Below are 16,656 nucleotides of genomic sequence, written 5' to 3'. Positions count from 1 at the left end.
AATAATCACAGGAATGAGGGAAAAAAAATCATAAATATTGGAGATTATAACAGAAGCTGCACGTCGTCTTGTGTGAACCTCCATAACCGCCGCTCAATTCTCCTGCTCCTTGAAATCGAAGTGCGTAGGCGACATGATGTTCATTTCCATGAAAGTAAACTAGCAACTTAACTTATGTAGGAATTTATGAAAGGTAACCCTGTGACACTTTATGCACCTGAGCACATTCAGACAGGGCAGTGACCGTTAAAGAAGGGAGTGGTTTTGTGTTGCTTGAGTGGAACAATTTCTCCGTTCCACTTTTCAAGACTAGAGTTTTGGGCTCGTAAAAATCCTTTTTTTAAATGCCGGCTACAAACTTGGATATGGGGGCTAACAGTTAAGCCCTCTCTCCGGATAGCGACAGTCCATTTAGATTGGGTTCCTGCATGGAGGGAAATGTATAAAAACTAAGCACCTTGTTGTACTTTGTGACAGATAGGGACGCTGTCATCCCCTTGAACCCTCAGAGAACACGTTCTGACACCAGGTAAATGTCCAATATTTAAATTTATTATAATAACAATGTGCACAAAGCACCTCCACTCCACAATACTCCAATAATAACTCAATAATCAATCACAATAATCACAATGCTCCACTCCCAGCGGCTCAGTCGCCCTTCCTCCCAACTCGGCTCCCTGCTGGGATCTCCCACAGTCCTTTTAAACTCCTTGACCCAGAAGTGCTTCTGTCCCTCAGTCCACCTGACTTCCTAGCACTTCCGGGTCAGATCAAAACTCTTCTTTTCTTCAGCCCGGAAGTACATCATTTCTTCCGCTCCCGTGACTAGGCTATACGGAGAGTACCACTCCCTGTTCTTCCCTGCAGCGGCCCCCACGGTATCCAGCAGGGCTGTGAATTAAAACTCCAAGGTCCATGATGCCCTGCTGGAATTCGGGTCACCTTCATGTTGCAGGGAGGGCTCCATCTGGCAGCTTGGGGGTATTGGCCAGGATAAACTGCCAGCCATATATCACAACTTACTGGAAGCTCGAAGTAAAGGTACGCAACAATGTTCAGCTGTAGACCAATCTGTACGCTAAAACTTGCACGTCTTTTTCTCTGACATGCCAGCCACTAAACAAAAATCACGACGGCAGTGTGGACAACGGAAGCGGCTGAGCTGGCTGAGATTTTTTTTTTTTTTTTGGATTTTATTGATTTTATTAAAATCAAATAACATTCCATACAAATAAGTCAAGTTTTACAAAACTAGGTTCGAAACAACTCCATCCCACTCCATCCAGCTCCTTCTCTAAGTTCTCACCAGTCACATCTGCGTTTGTTAATCACCTGCTTTATAAGATGAGGCCGACTACTTGTGTACTGGACCCCATCCCCACCACACTACTTAAATCCTGCCTTCATGCCATAATCCCGACTGTTACGACAATAATAAACTCATCCCTCGACACTGGCTCTGTGCCGCTCACTTTTAAAATCGCTTCTGTAACCCCAATGTTAAAAAAGTCTGGTCTTGATGCTGACAATCTTAACAATTTCCAGCCTATTTCCCACTGACCTTTTCTGTCAAAAGTTCTTGAGCGTGTTGTAGCTTCCCAACTCACCAATTACCTAACCTCTAATAATTTGATGGAACCCTTTCAGTCTGGTGTCAGGGCACAGCACAGCTGTGAAACTGCTCTGCTACGGGTAACCAATGATTTGCTTATGGCAGCAGACTCTGGACAAACCAGCATATTAATTCTATTAGACCTCAGTGCAGCATTTGACACTCCGGTCAGACATGACATTCTACTGTCCAGAATGGAGAACATGCTGGGTATCTCTGGCACTGCCCTCCAGTGGTTCAAGTCCTATCTGACTGATAGGCAAGAGTTTGTTAGTCTTGGTGACAGCAGGTCCAGCTCAGCGCCAGTCACACAAGGAGCTCCTCAGGGCTCTGTGCTCAGCCCTCTTCTCTTCTGTATTTATATGCTTTCCCTTGGCCATATTATCCATAGCTATGGACTGGGTTATCATTTTTGTGCAGATGATACTCAACTCTATTTCAGTGTTAAAAATGAAACTTCATCAGAGCTTTCTCAGCTCACAACCTGCCTTAGTGAAATTAAAACCTGGATGGAGCAGAACTCTTTAAAATTAAATTGCAATCAAACTGAACTCCTGCAAATTGGGACTAAAATGCAACTTAATAAAATGAGCTCCTTCCCAGTCCATCTTGGCGGTGATCTCATCAGACCTGCCTCTACTGTAAAAAAATCTTGGTGTCATTTTTGATTCCTCCCTCTCTTATTCCACCCACATAAATCACATTAAGACACTTTCTTACTTTCACCTCCGTCACATATCCCGTGTTCGCTCCTTCCTCTCGTTCTCTAATGCTGAGAAACTTGTCCATGCTTTTATCACATCCCTCATCGATTATTGTAATTCCCTACTGGCAGGTGCCCCTTCTAATCTTATATCACAGCTCTAGGTTATTCAAAACTCAGCTGCAAGAGTCCTGACACGGACCAGCAGCAGCGAGCACATCACACCCATCCTGCTCCGTCTTCACTGGCTCCCTGTGTCTTACAGGATTGAATATCAAATCTTACTAATAACCTACAAAGCCTTAAATAACCTCACGCCAAACTACATCAGTGACCTTCTCCATCACTATATGCCTGCCCGCCCACTAAAGTCCTCTGATTCTGGCAATCTTGTTGTGCCCCCCACTAATCTACACTCCATGGGTGACAGGGCCTTCAGCTGTATAGCGCCCAGACTCTGGAGTGACCTACCGAAATTAATCAGGTCAGCTGACTCCATGAATTCTTTTAAAAAACAACTCAAAACTCATCTGTTCAGTTTGGCTTTTAGCTCTACTTGACTTTATTACCTTTCTCTCAGTTTACTTCTCTGTCAAGATGCTCATGTAACCTGTGTGTGTGTGCTAGACCATCAATTATGTTGTCTGTTAGACTTTTTCTCAGAATTCACTGTCGTAATCTTCTTTATGTATTTATCTGGTTTGTACAACGCTATATACTGTATACCCTGCCGTTCTTTATTATATTCTGTAAGTGCCTTGAGCATGGGAAAGGCGCTATATAAATAAAATGTATTATTATTATTATTGTTATTACCCATGGCTGAGATTTCACTGGAAGTACATCAGCGCTACCATCTGCACAGAGCCTGTTCTCAACTCACGAGAGCAGACATTGATAGAGAGGCAGTGTGGATGACAGATGGGACCGCTGGCAATAACAATAAGGCCACCATTTCAAAAACATATAAACCTTTGCCTTTTTCACTTAACCCATTCTGCAAATTTTCTCTGGCAACGCCAAGTGCTTCGGCTCATCTGACAATCTGTATGTTCCCTATACAATCCTACACCCTTTGACCGATCTGGAACCACATTTTGTGTTGCTGCTGTCTAGAGCCATACATACAAAACAGGCTGCTTCAAAATTTTGACCCTTGGGGTGCCAGTGAGGTTTTTTTTCCCCCTGTGTGCTACAGTTTGCACACCAGTGCCACCTGCTGGCTCAGAGCAAGTGAAACACTTGAGCAGGCTGAAGCCAAACTAGTAGATAAAATGACCAGAGCTTAACGTTACTCACCTGGGCAACACTGCATGCTGCTTCTATTGACTGTAATATAAAATGGAGTATCGTGCACTTTTACTGTGAGATGTTGGGGCGAGGCGTGAATGAGAGAGGAAGTACAGTGCAACTCAAAGGAGGATCAGGGTTTTTGTTTTTTATTTTTATTATTTCCTGCCATGTCGGCTGTTCTTCATAATTCAAGCACTACAAACTGCCCACCTTGAACTAAGCGGACGAGTTGGACATGACGGCATTCATGGTTATAACCTAACAATTCTGGAATCCAGTCAAGCCCAAAAAGAACGAGAGCAGAGACATTGATAGAGAGGCAGTGTGGATGACAGATGGGACAACTAGCAATGATAACAGGGTCGTCACCATTTACAAAACACATAAAGCTTTGCCTTTTTTCCTTTACCCATTCTACAAATATACCTGGGCAGTGCCAGACACTTTGGCTAGTATTTAGTAAACAGAACTCTGATGATAAAGTCTTTGAAGAAGTGACTACAAAATTTAGAAACACTCCCAACTTTCACACCAGCTGACTAAGTCTACGAACACACCTAAATGTTATGCCATGCTGACATTTTCTTCCGTTGTTATCGTTCTAATAATTAAATACAGGCAGATGTTAACTGTCATTTATTTTCTGCTGTTGTGGATCTAAATATGACATTCTGAAGAAAACAAAATGTAACACACGTAACCAAGGAAGGTGACCGTGCATTTATTAAACTGTCAAAACGCTGGACCGCTGGCTCGTGAAGCCTTCCTAATCTGACTGTGCCCGACTCTGAAGTACTTACAGCCCTTCCCCCAGCCCAACACCGTCACCCCCCACTCCTCCTCCTCCTCCTCCTCAGCTGGCATGGGGGCCTGTCAGGCATGTCTCCTTCATGCCGCGCTTCGCTTTCTGCCCCTCAGCGTACTTAACGAGGCCGCTGCGTCCAACTTCCTCGGGCCCGTCAACTTCCAACAAGCAACCATCTCGTTGGTTCCTCTATCTGCACACTCACAAGTGCCTGTCAGCGCGTGGCGCTTCTTAATTGGCTCGGAGAGCCGGCGAGAGCAGGCAGACCTGTCGAATAGTCCGATGGTAATGTGTGACAGCCAAATCAGGAGGAGAAATAACAGAATTGTCTGTCTTGGTTGTCCTCTGGGGGAGAGCCATGGAGAGAACGGCGCCGTTTGAACTCATTTTTTCCTTTTTTTTTTTTTTTGGTCCTCAAGAACTTCAGCATGTAGACAGTTGCACTTCCCCAGATGTCTTTCCATAAGTGACACTGAAGAACGACAACTAAATAAAGGTGTTTAAAATATCCAAATAGTAAAACTCGTGTTCTTCATGTATTGTAGCTATTTGTGCGACTCTCTACGGTCATTAAAGATCCCTGAGCATCCTTCGTAAAGAGTAGGGTGTATCCCGATGTCCTGGCTCAGTTGCCACCACGGCCTAGTCATTCTGGCCCCCTAATCATTTCCAGTCTCTAACTGGCTATCCTTCTCACCATCTAACAGCTGATGTGTAGTGGGAGTACTGGAGCAAAAATGGCTGCTGTCACGTCATCTGGGTGGATTTTACACATTGGTTGAAGTGGGCCCCCCCTCATTGAAGTAGCAAGTGTAGCAGTAGGGGGCGCTAGAGCTCCCTTGAACCCTCAGGTACCACTCCAAACACCGGGTAAAAATCCAATTATTATTTATTTTATATAATAATGTGCACAAAGCACCCTCCACTCCATACTACACATGCAATACTCAATATTAAATAATCAATACAATAATCACCAATCCTCCTCTCCCAGACGCGTTGCCACCCTTCCACCCAGCTCAGCTCAACGTCTGGGCTTTCCCAGAGTCCTTTTATATCTCCTGACCCGGAAGTGGTTCCATCCCAACAATCCATAAGTCCTCATCACTTCTGGGTCAGATTGAAAGTCCTTTTCTTCAACCCGGAAGCACGTCCTTCCTTCCGGTCATGTGATCATGACGCACTTCCGGGTTATAGGGCACGTAGCACTCTGTAAGCCTCCCTACAGCGGCTCCTGGTGGTCCCCATGGTATCCAGCAGGGTTGTTTATAAAAACTTCAATGTCCATAATGCCCTGCTGGAATTTGGGGACCTTCCATGCTGTGGGAGGGCTCCATCTGGAGGTGTGGACCGTAATATTTGGCCGGCCATCCCTCACACAAGAAAAGCTCTATATACATTAATCCATCCATCCATCCATCCATTTTCCAACCCGCTGAATCCGAACACAGGGTCACGGGGGTCTGCTGGAGCCAATCCCAGCCAACACAGGGCACAAGGCAGGAACCAATCCCGGGCAGGGTGCCAACCCACCGCAGGACACACACAAACACACCCACACACCAAGCACACACTAGGGCCAATTTAGAATCGCCAATCCACCTAACCTGCATGTCTTTGGACTGTGGGAGGAAACCCATGCAGACACGGGGAGAACATGCAAACTCCACGCAGGGAGGACCATATACATTAATAATAATAATAATAATTCTTTACATTTATATAGCGCTTTTCTCATTACTCAAAGCACTCAGCAATTGCAGGTTAAGGGCTTTGCTCAAGAGCCCAACAGAGCAGAGTCCCTATTGCCATTTACGGGATTCGAACCGGCAGCCTTCCGATTGCCAGTGCAGATCCCTAGCCTCAGAGGCACCACTCCACTAATAATAATAATATTATTATTATTAAAGTTTATATAGAGCACCCCTTCAGACTTTATATTGTTTAAATCTTTCAGCAAACTCAATTTTGGTGAAAAATGGCAACAATCTTCTTTAAACCTCAGACTGCCATTTCATTTTCTAACCCACTTAATCCATGCCAGGGTCTCAGTTGTGATATTTGAGCTGGCATAAGGCACAAGGCAGGAACAAACTCTGGACAGGGCGCCAGCCCGTCACAAGGCAAACACAAACACACACATATTGGTCAATGTAGCATCGCCCATTCACGACCATGGGAGGAAACCCACACAGACACGGGGAGAACATGCAAACTGCTCACAGGGAGGGCCTGGACATGAATGCGGGTCACCTTACTGTGAGGCATCGGTGCCACCACTACACCACAGTGCCTTCCACAACTCTGATTATGTAACGTATTATACTAACAAATTTGTGAACTGTAAAGAGGAGATTTAGAAATTACGCAGACCCCTTCACTTTACTGTGATGTAGATTTCTATTTTAAATGGATACATTGCATGATTTTATCCTGTAACATCAGAGAGGTTTGCTTAGGTATATTAAATATGCCTGGCTGTCTGAAGCCTTAACTGCTCACCCTGGACGGCGTTTCGTGACGTCTCTATGCTTGTTACCGTCATTGGACCCCTTCACTTTCTGCACACTGTACTGTGTTGTAGGTTTCACTTGAAATCGATTCATTTGCCATTTTAGCCTACCCTCAATAACCCATAATGACAAAGTGAAAACATGTCTTCTGAAACGTCTGCAAGTTTACTTAAAATAAAAAAAAAACATTAAAACTGAAGTCTCTTATTCCTAGAAGTATTCAGACCCTTCATTCAGTACTTCATAGAAACAACAACTCCTGCTTCACGACTTCTTGGGTTTGTCTCTACAAGTTTTGGGCAGTTTATCCCATCCATGCCGGCAGATCCTCTCGTCTATTAGGCGCCTATTTATGAAAGTTAAAGGGGCATGCATTATGGACACTGAGGGGTACAATTTATATAACCCAAGTGGCACCCCAAGGGGATCCTCATTTCCCCCAGAGTCTTGAAGTGTAATAATACTGACTGTGTGATATGAACAGCGAGGAGCACCATTTAAAAAATAGTTTAAAACACAAAATTTGGAACTTCGCACTGTTATTGATGCTAGCTACAAGAAAATAGACAATAATATCCATCCATCCATCCATTTTCCAACCCGCTATATCCTAACTACAGGGTCACAGGGGTCTGCTGGAGCCAATCCCAGGCAATACAGAGCACAAGGCAGGAAACAATCCCCAGGCAGGGCACACACACACACACACACACTAGGAACAATTTAGGATCTCCAATGCACCTAACCTGCATGTCTTTGGACTGTGGGAGGAAACCCACGCAGACACTGGGAGAACACACGAACTCCACACAGGGAGGACCTGGAAAGCGAACCCAGGACTCTGAACTGTGAGGCAGCAGCGCTACCCACTGCGCCACCATGCCGCCCTAGACAGTAATAATAATAATCCATCCATCCATTTTCCAACCCGCTGAATCCGAACACAGGGTCACGGGGGTCTGCTAGAGCCAATCCCAGCCAACACAGGGCACAAGGCAGGAACCAATCCCAGGCAGGGTGCCAACCCACCGCAGAATAATAATAATAAAAATGCATTTTATTTATTTAGCACCTTTCCTATGCTTATGGTGCTTTGCAATCTGCCATCAGCTTTGCCAACTGTAAAGGCCACGCTGTGTTCCAGTTCCATTATATGAATTCCCCGTAATACCTGATTATTTTTTCCATCCGGACCCCTTTGTTCTAGAAGAATTTGACCCGTATAAAGTTCAAAGTAGCGAATTGCATACATTAGTAAGTCGCACGATTTGCCATTAGCATGGCACCATTGGCATTTTTTTTGTTTGGCTGCCTGTTGCTACAGACTTCAAGTTGTGGCTTCTAATTCTTTGATTACAAAAATCCTCACCTGAGAGAGCAGAGTCTCCTCCATCAACAGTGTGGCCGCTTCTTATCGGCATTGGCCTTCTGAAGGTCATTGAAGGGGGGGTGGGCCTAAACTGTGTCTTAAGTGACCTAAAATAAGCACCCAGGCTTCAAGCGGCTGTTCCACAGAAGTGATGAGAAGGCCCTTTTTTTTTCCGTCGCCCTCTTCCTTCTATTCATGAAACTCGAAAGTGAGTCTAGTGAATTAATCCAATCATTTTTTTTTCTTCCCTTTTGCCTAATTAAGGTTCTGAGTATTATTCAATCATTATGTCTTATTTCAATAGAAGTCCCAAGGCGTAAAGTGCCAGGGTAGAAGGACCCATTGTTGCAGGTAAAAATACATCTAGAGAGTCATAGATCACACTAAATCTGAATGCCGCTCCACAATGCCCCCATTCAGTAATGCTTATTAATTCTTTACAGTTAATCATTGTTGTGCGAACATTCATATTCCTCTTGTAATATCTGATTATATTTTTACAGGGTTAATAAATTGGACTCTGTGGATTATTATTCATAGCTATTTTATAATGCACCATAGTGTTTCTGGCCTAGTGCCCCCCGTCGGGTCCCTGACTCCAGTGGATACCTGGACGGGAGGATCCCAAAAATGCCTAACAAGAAATGAAGGTTTTCACTCACATCAATTTTGAATTCCCATGCGACAGTATAAAGATAATTCATTTAAGAAAGTCTGTTCCAAACATCTAAAGACACAATGCAGTCATGCACCAACTTACAGCTCCGTTGGGGACCACCCATTTGGCCTTATGGCGGTCACAAAGTGAACAGGCCATTGCGATTCAGTGCTCTGGTGGGGGTCACTGGTAGGCCACATGGAGTAGCACAAACCGATGTTGAAGTCTCGGCGTCCACCTTCCAGGTCCATGTCAGGCAGTGTTGTTCAACCGTGTGGGTCGCCTAAATGTTCGGCAGCGTTGCATGATGTGTGTCCCTGTTTCTTAGTGAGCTGTTTTCATGAAGGGAGACCCCCCAAACCATCGTGCTTGTTTCACTAAGGGGACGTTTTGTAATTGGTGCTTAAAAGGGCAAAACTGGGCCGAACAACTGCTGCAGAGAAGCATCCTCACAAACTGCTGCTGCCACCTCCGTGCTTCACGGTGGGGATGGCGTGTTTTTGATAAAGTGCATTGCAACAAGGTCGCTTAGTCTGATGGCCACAAAGCTCCATTTTGGTCTCATCAGACCACAGAACCTTCTTCCAACTGACTTCAAAGTCTCCCGTTTGCCTTCTGTTGATATGTCTTGTGCATTTTTGTCTTTGCCACTCTACCATAAAGATACAACTTTTAAAGATTTCAGCAGATTCCACTCCCTCTGCCCAAAGACATCACTACGCCACTTTGTTCAATACAACAATGGCGCAATCCTGAAGAGGAGCGTCCACGTTCATTTGAGCCTGGCTTCAACTAGACTAATGGCCGAGCTCTGCACCGAGCGTCTTTGAACTACCCATACTGTAAGCCGATGCGAATGTGTTGTATTGCATCAGCTTCTATTCATTGGAGTTACTGCGGCATTTTCTAATTTCCTTTAACTCTTTGATTTACCCTCATAGGTAGGAAGATAGAGAGAGAGAGACAGCATGGCAACAAAGACATACCAGAGAGGCACTGTATAATTTAAATGATAGATGGGAAAGGCACAATATAATAGATACTGTAGATAGATAGAAATGAACTGCTCTAAATTATAGATAGATAGATAGATAGATAGATAGATAGATAGATAGATAGATAGATAGATAGATAGATAGATAGATAGATAGATAGATAGATAGATAGATAGATGTGAAAGGCACTATATAATAGATAGATAGAAATGAACTGCTCTAAATTATAGATAAGTAGATAGATGTGAAAGGCACTATATGATAGATAGATAGATAGATAGATAGATAGATAGATAGATAGATAGATAGATAGATAGATAGATAGATAGATAGATAGATAGATAGATAGATAGATAGATAGATAGATAGATAGATAGAAATGAACGGCACTATATAATAGATAGATAGATGGATGTGAAAGGCACTATATAATAAATAGATAGAAATGAACTGCTCTAAATGATAGATAGATAGATAGATGCTTTATCGATATAAAGATAAAAGTCTTTGAAATCGGCCATTAGCAGTTCATTGGGATTATCGATGAGGTGATTAGCCTCTTAATATTCTGGAGTTTAACAGCTCCAAGGAGTGCATCCAAGGGGGTTAAGAACAACAACAGAAATGTTGGATGTGTACACTAATGCAACTAAAGCGCTGACAATTTTTAATATTTCATAATTTTCCCTACTAATGTTCCATTTAGTATTCACATATCTATGAATATTTACAAATAATTAGTACTGGTAATAAAGCCGTCCACCATAATTGATCTTGACTGATGCAGTGGGCCACACATGCAACCTCACATGTCCGCCACCTCAGGTTCGTATTCCATGCCTGGAGTCTGCATGTTCTTGCACTGTGGGTTCTCCTCCCACATCCCCGTGGACACGCAGCTTTGATTAAATTGCCCCAGTGATGGACTGGCACCCCGTCCAGTGCTCTTTCCTGCAGCAGAAGTGATTTTTGAGTTGAATTTAGTAAGTATGGGATTGTTAGGATTTGCTCCCATTTGTCCACCAATGCAAAAATGAACAATAAGGTTGTGGAGAAGGCAGGAGGTCCACTTCACATCTTCATCCACATCCACTTCCCACACAGCACATCCCAAAGCCTTGACTGGAACATCACACATTGAACTGCAGACTCCGGAATCGGGTGCTGTGTCTCTGTGCCCGCTGCTTTCTCCTTGGCATGATCTTCAGATTGCATGGGCCCATACTCCCATCTGGTCTTGTGTCATCCTTTGCTCATTAACTTCTGCATGGCTTGAAGATATTTTTATTTTTTCTGTTGGTTTCTTTGCTCTTCTTAACTTTTGGCCCAGATTGTATCAGAGCTTATCTCTCAGCCATAGCTGCCATTATGAAGCGTCATGGCTGCAACCCCCAAATTGTGTTAATGCTGCCTTGGTGGGTCTAAGGATGTGGCACTCCCGGGTATTTTAGTGGAATGCAGCTGATGTGACCCAAGATGTGTGCTGCTGGTCTGATTAAGTCTGGAGCTGAGGGTTTCAAACAAGGCTCCAGCAGGATTTGTACCTTTGTTGTGATCTCAACAGAAATGTATTTTAGTGCTTTCCCGTTAAGAGTGGATGGCTTCGCTTAGGTTGCATAGCTCAGTAAAGTGAACGATAAACGTGGTGCGCTTTTGATCTACACCATTGCTGTACATCTGTACCAATGACATGCACACCTTGAAATCTCTTCTGTAAGCTTGTGGTTCCCCAAATGACTTCTCAACATTTGCCATACAATTCTATAGCAGGGTTACATGCAGCACCTATTGCAGCCAACAGAGGGTGCTACATGGATTTGTCTGTTGTGAGCTATTCTGCACCCAATGTATACCTGCACCCATGACTTTCATGAGACCTCAGGGCAATGTAATTCTCCACAGCTCTGCATCCTAAATCTGTAGCAGGGCCACATGTAGTTGTATTATTTGCAGCCAGCAGGGAGCACCACATTGGTCTTTACAGAAGTGCACTGTTGTACCCACTATTTGTAGTGACTTTCACGGGACCAAAATGCCTTTTGCTTCTATGGAGCATGTCACACTAGTACCCTACCAGGCAGTAGAGGGTGCTACATGAGTTTTTACTTCTGCCCTATTATGCACCCAATAGTGACTTTCATAGGACCAAAATTTCATGTGCTTCTCTACAGCTTGTCATGCCAATCTAGTAGCGGGTAAAATGTAGTACCTATTGCAGCTAGAAGAGGATGCCACAATGGGTCTTGACAGCAGTTCTAAACCTAGTATATATATAATGACTTTCAGGAATCCAAAATGCCATTTAGTTTTGTACAGCATGTCATGCCAGTTCAGTAGCAGGGTAAAATTTAGTACCTGTTGCAGCCAGCAGAGGGTGCTACATGGGTCTTTAAAGATCTGCTGTTATACCCTCAATATATCTACTTACTGCTTGGGGACTAGCGTGCCGTCTGCTTCTCCACCACTCATCCTGCTAATTCTACAGCAGGGTAACATATGGTACCTGTTGCAGTCACTAGAAAGCGCTCCATGGATTTAAATGGATAGATAAAGAATACTTTATTTGTCCCCAAAGGGAAATAAAGACTTTACAGAAAGTCAACAAAAATCAAGAGTACAGAGCTTTTAGCAATGGTATACTGAACCCAATATATATAGTGACTTTCAGGAGACCAGAATGCCATCTGGTTTTCAGCAGTTCTTTGTACAAGCTCTGTCATGGGGTACTTCCATTACCCATTGCAGCCAGTAGAAGGTGCCATATGCTTCTTCCTGTGCTATGGTATATCTAATATCTAGCATCTCTAGTGACTTTCATGGGAATGCCACCTGGATCTCCTGAGCTCTTCATTCTAATTCTGTAGCAGGGCAACATGCAGTTACTGTTTTAGTTAGTACAGGGTGCTACGTAGATCTTTATAGCAGTGCTCTATTGCACCCAATGTACAATATATATTGAGCTGCAGGTGACCAGAATGCCACCTGGGTCTCCTGCAGACCTTTATACTAATTGTTTAGCAGGGTACTATGCAGTTCCTCTTGAAGCCAATAGGGGATGCCACATGGTTCTAAGTAGCCTTGCTATTCTGCACCGAATGTTCAGTATAGAAAATGGATGGAAGTCACATGCCATCAACAACATGTAGGACACTCTACTGCTTTTAAACCCGAGATCATTAATCTTTATTTTGTGAGCGTGCCTTTCATGGTATGTTGTAAAGTGTGTTTGGATGAGGCATATCGACTCTTTGTTTTTAATTATATTCCTTTTCAGTAATTCTGGTGTGTGTTCAAACCATAGTATCTATCTATCTATCTATCTGTCTGTCTATCTATCTATCTATCTATCTATCTATCTATCTATCTATCTATCTATCTATCTATCTATCTATAATATAGTGCCTTTCTATCTATCTATCTATCTATCTATCTATCTATCTATCTATCTATCTATCTATCTATCTATTGTATAGTGCCTTTCATATCTATCTATCTATCTATCTATCTATCTATCTATCTATCTATCTATCTATCTATTTATCTATCTATCTATTGTATAGTGCCTTTCATATCTATCTATCTATCTATCTATTGTATAGTGCCTTTCATATCTATCTATCTATCTATCTATCTATTGTATAGTGCCTTTCATATCTATCTATCTATCTATCTATCTATCTATCTATCTATCGTATAGTGTCTTTCACATCTATCTATCTATCTATCTATCTATCTATCTATCTATCTATCTATCTATCTATCTATCTATCTATCGTATAATGCCTTTCATATCTATCTATCTATCTATCTATCTATCTATCTATCTATCTATCTATCTATCTATCTATCTATCTATCTATCGTATAGTGCCTTTCATATCTATCTATCTATCTATCTATCTATCTATCTATCTATCTATCTATCTATCTATCTATCTATCTATCGTATAGTGCCTTTCACATCTATCTATCTATCTATCTATCTATCTATCTATCTATCTATCGTATAATGCCTTTCATATCTATCTATTCTATAGTGCCTTTCACATCCATCTATCTATCTATCTATCTATCTATCTATCTATCGTATAGTGCCTTTCACATCTATCTATCTATCTATCTATCTATCTATCTATCTATCTATCTATCTATCTATCTCTATCTATCGTATAATGCCTTTCATATCTATCTATTCTATAGTGCCTTTCACATCCATCTATCTATCTATCTATCTATCTATCTATCTATCTATCTATCTATCTATCTATCTATCGTATAGTGCCTTTCACATCTATCTATCTATCTATCTATCTATCTATCTATCTATCTATCTATCTATCTATCTATCTATCGTATAATGCCTTTCATATCTATCTATTCTATAGTGCCTTTCACATCCATCTATCTATCTATCTATCTATCTATCTATCTATCTATCTATCTATCTATCTATCTATCTATCTTATAGTGCCTTTCACATCTATCTATCTATCTATCTATCTATCTATCTATCTATCTATCTATCTATCTATCTATCTATCGTATAATGCCTTTCATATCTATCTATTCTATAGTGCCTTTCACATCCATCTATCTATCTATCTATCTATCTATCTATCTATCTATCTATCTATCTATCATATAGTGCCTTTCAGATCTATCTATCTATCTATCTATTATATAGTGCCTTTCATATCTATCTATCTGTATATTATATAATGCCTTTCATATCTATCTATCTATCTATCTATCTATCTATCTATCTATCTATCTATCTATCTATCTATCTATCTATCCATCTGTCTATCTAGTGCCTTGTGTTGGTGCTTCCTATTACATCCCATAATTAGTACTTTTTTATCCAGCATTTTGTGAAATCGGGACCCTCCTGAGATGTTTTACAGACTAGCACACTCACACAACTGTCTGCATGTGCTACATAAAGTAATCTCAGAAGAGCAGGTGGATCCCCTCCCTGTCACCTGTTCTTACTTATGGTTTACTTTCTATATCTTAGAAATGATCAGCATAAATAATGTGAATTATTTTATATAGCGCCTTTCTTGGTAGGCCTCTGCACACAAAGGCACCTTACAAAGTGATAGCACAGCTCTCCTTGCCAGATGCTCTTAATGGGAAAGCCACATTCTGTTACTTCAGCTAAAAAAAATGAAATCCCGGGATTTAAAATGTGCAGTTTGAGGAATTCTGTCCAATTGCGTCTGTTGGCCTCTTTTCCTTTTGGAATTTCATTCTTGTTTTCCTTTTTTTTCTTTATTTTTTTTATTCTTTTGGCACATTCAGGTGGAAAAAAAAAACGTTTTTCTATGATATGTTTGCTATTTTTCACAGATTCTGGTCTGAGCAGCCCCCTCAGTGAACCTGATTTTGACTTTGAAAGTTAGTTCCTCTGTGTTTCCGCTCTTGTCTGTGTCTCACATCTCTCTGCTCCTCGACTGGTTTCTTTGATTTCATTTCATTTCTTTTTGTTGTGTTTCCCGGGCTGTGGGCTGCTCAATTCCTGACTTTCACGCTTTTGCTGTGTTGCCTCACAATGTCTATGCAGATGTGTTTTTAGAAAAAGAAAACTGCTAAAGAACATTTTTACAAGAGTCTGCTGACTTAGGACTGAGTGGAGCACTCGAGAGCTGGAGAACAAAATGACAGGAAATGGGAATCTAATAAAGTAGAGGGAAAGAGAAGGGCCGGCCAATCAGATTGCGTCAGCTTATAACCCTTGATTGGCTTGTTAGTAGTCATGTGGTTTGCAGAATTAAGGTTTGTCATTTTTGATCAAATTTTTCCCTTTATGAGTATAAGAGCTTACTTACTATGATGCATGTGACGTGACAAGTGTTACAATCTGCACTTTTTATTCATTTTTTTTGAGTTTACCATGAACTGTTTTAATTAAAGTATATAAGGAGGGGGACATATTATAGCAGTTTTATTTTAGTTACCTTGAAAGGGCTCCCTGTTAGATGCAACACACCTGTCCCTGCTTCTCCCATTCCTGGAATCAAATTCAGTTTTCTTTATTTTTATCCATAGGTGGATTCAGTTTGCAGTAGATGGATCATCATCCATCTTGACACACATTTCACAAAGAACTTACACACACTTAATAAAAGTACTCAAAGCTCCAATCCACTAAAACAAACTAGAGAGAGAAAGAGAGAGAGGTTAGGGGCAGGCACTGATACAGCACACTACCGCACCCACCACGTGATAAACCAACATCAGCAAATTAGGACCTGAGTGCAGCTATGCAGCATGTCACACCTCAGCACGTTTTTTTATGGTGGAAAATCTTGTTACGACACAAGACTATTGCCAAGAGATTTTTTCAAGTTGATAGAGGGGGTCCCGCCCTCCTCTCCACCATTTCTGTTTAACGGCCTACGCCCGCAGTCCTCTCACCTCTCATTCGTGTGAATGCTTTTGTCAGACTCAGTTCCTGTGCTGTCAGCTCTTATACATTTTTACGTTTTCCTCACTTTAAGTTCCAAATCAAAGAAGACTTATTATGTCCAAATCTTATTGAAGACTTTGATCCCGAAGGGTTATCAACAGAAGAAATGAGTACATGGGCAGTCCTAGCACCGAGAAATGATGAAGTCAAACAAATTAACGCGAAAATTGTTGATCGGTTACATGGCAGATTGGTTAAATGCGTATCAATAGACTCTGCTGAAACAGTTGGTGA

The 16,656-nt window shown here is 41.9% G+C and overlaps 1 protein-coding gene across 3 annotated transcripts in view; it reads left to right on the top strand.

The window, feature by feature from the left end:
• ptprsa (protein tyrosine phosphatase receptor type Sa) overlaps nt 1-16,656 on the top strand; it is a 525,319-nt gene that overhangs the window by 408,574 nt on the left and 100,089 nt on the right. The window contains exon 23 of one of the 3 annotated variants that reach the window (XM_051934972.1): nt 15,303-15,350. The exons of the other annotated variants lie outside the window; for them this stretch is intronic. Within the exon in view, the coding sequence (XP_051790932.1) occupies nt 15,303-15,350 (48 nt within the window). The remainder of the gene's footprint in view (nt 1-15,302; nt 15,351-16,656) is intronic. 3 annotated transcript variants of the gene reach the window in all.

Source organism: Erpetoichthys calabaricus, chromosome 12 (genome assembly GCF_900747795.2).
Source record: "Erpetoichthys calabaricus chromosome 12, fErpCal1.3, whole genome shotgun sequence".
In the NCBI taxonomy this organism is placed as follows: Eukaryota; Metazoa; Chordata; class Cladistia; order Polypteriformes; family Polypteridae; genus Erpetoichthys; species Erpetoichthys calabaricus.
This window is presented reverse-complemented; position numbering and strand designations above follow the sequence as displayed.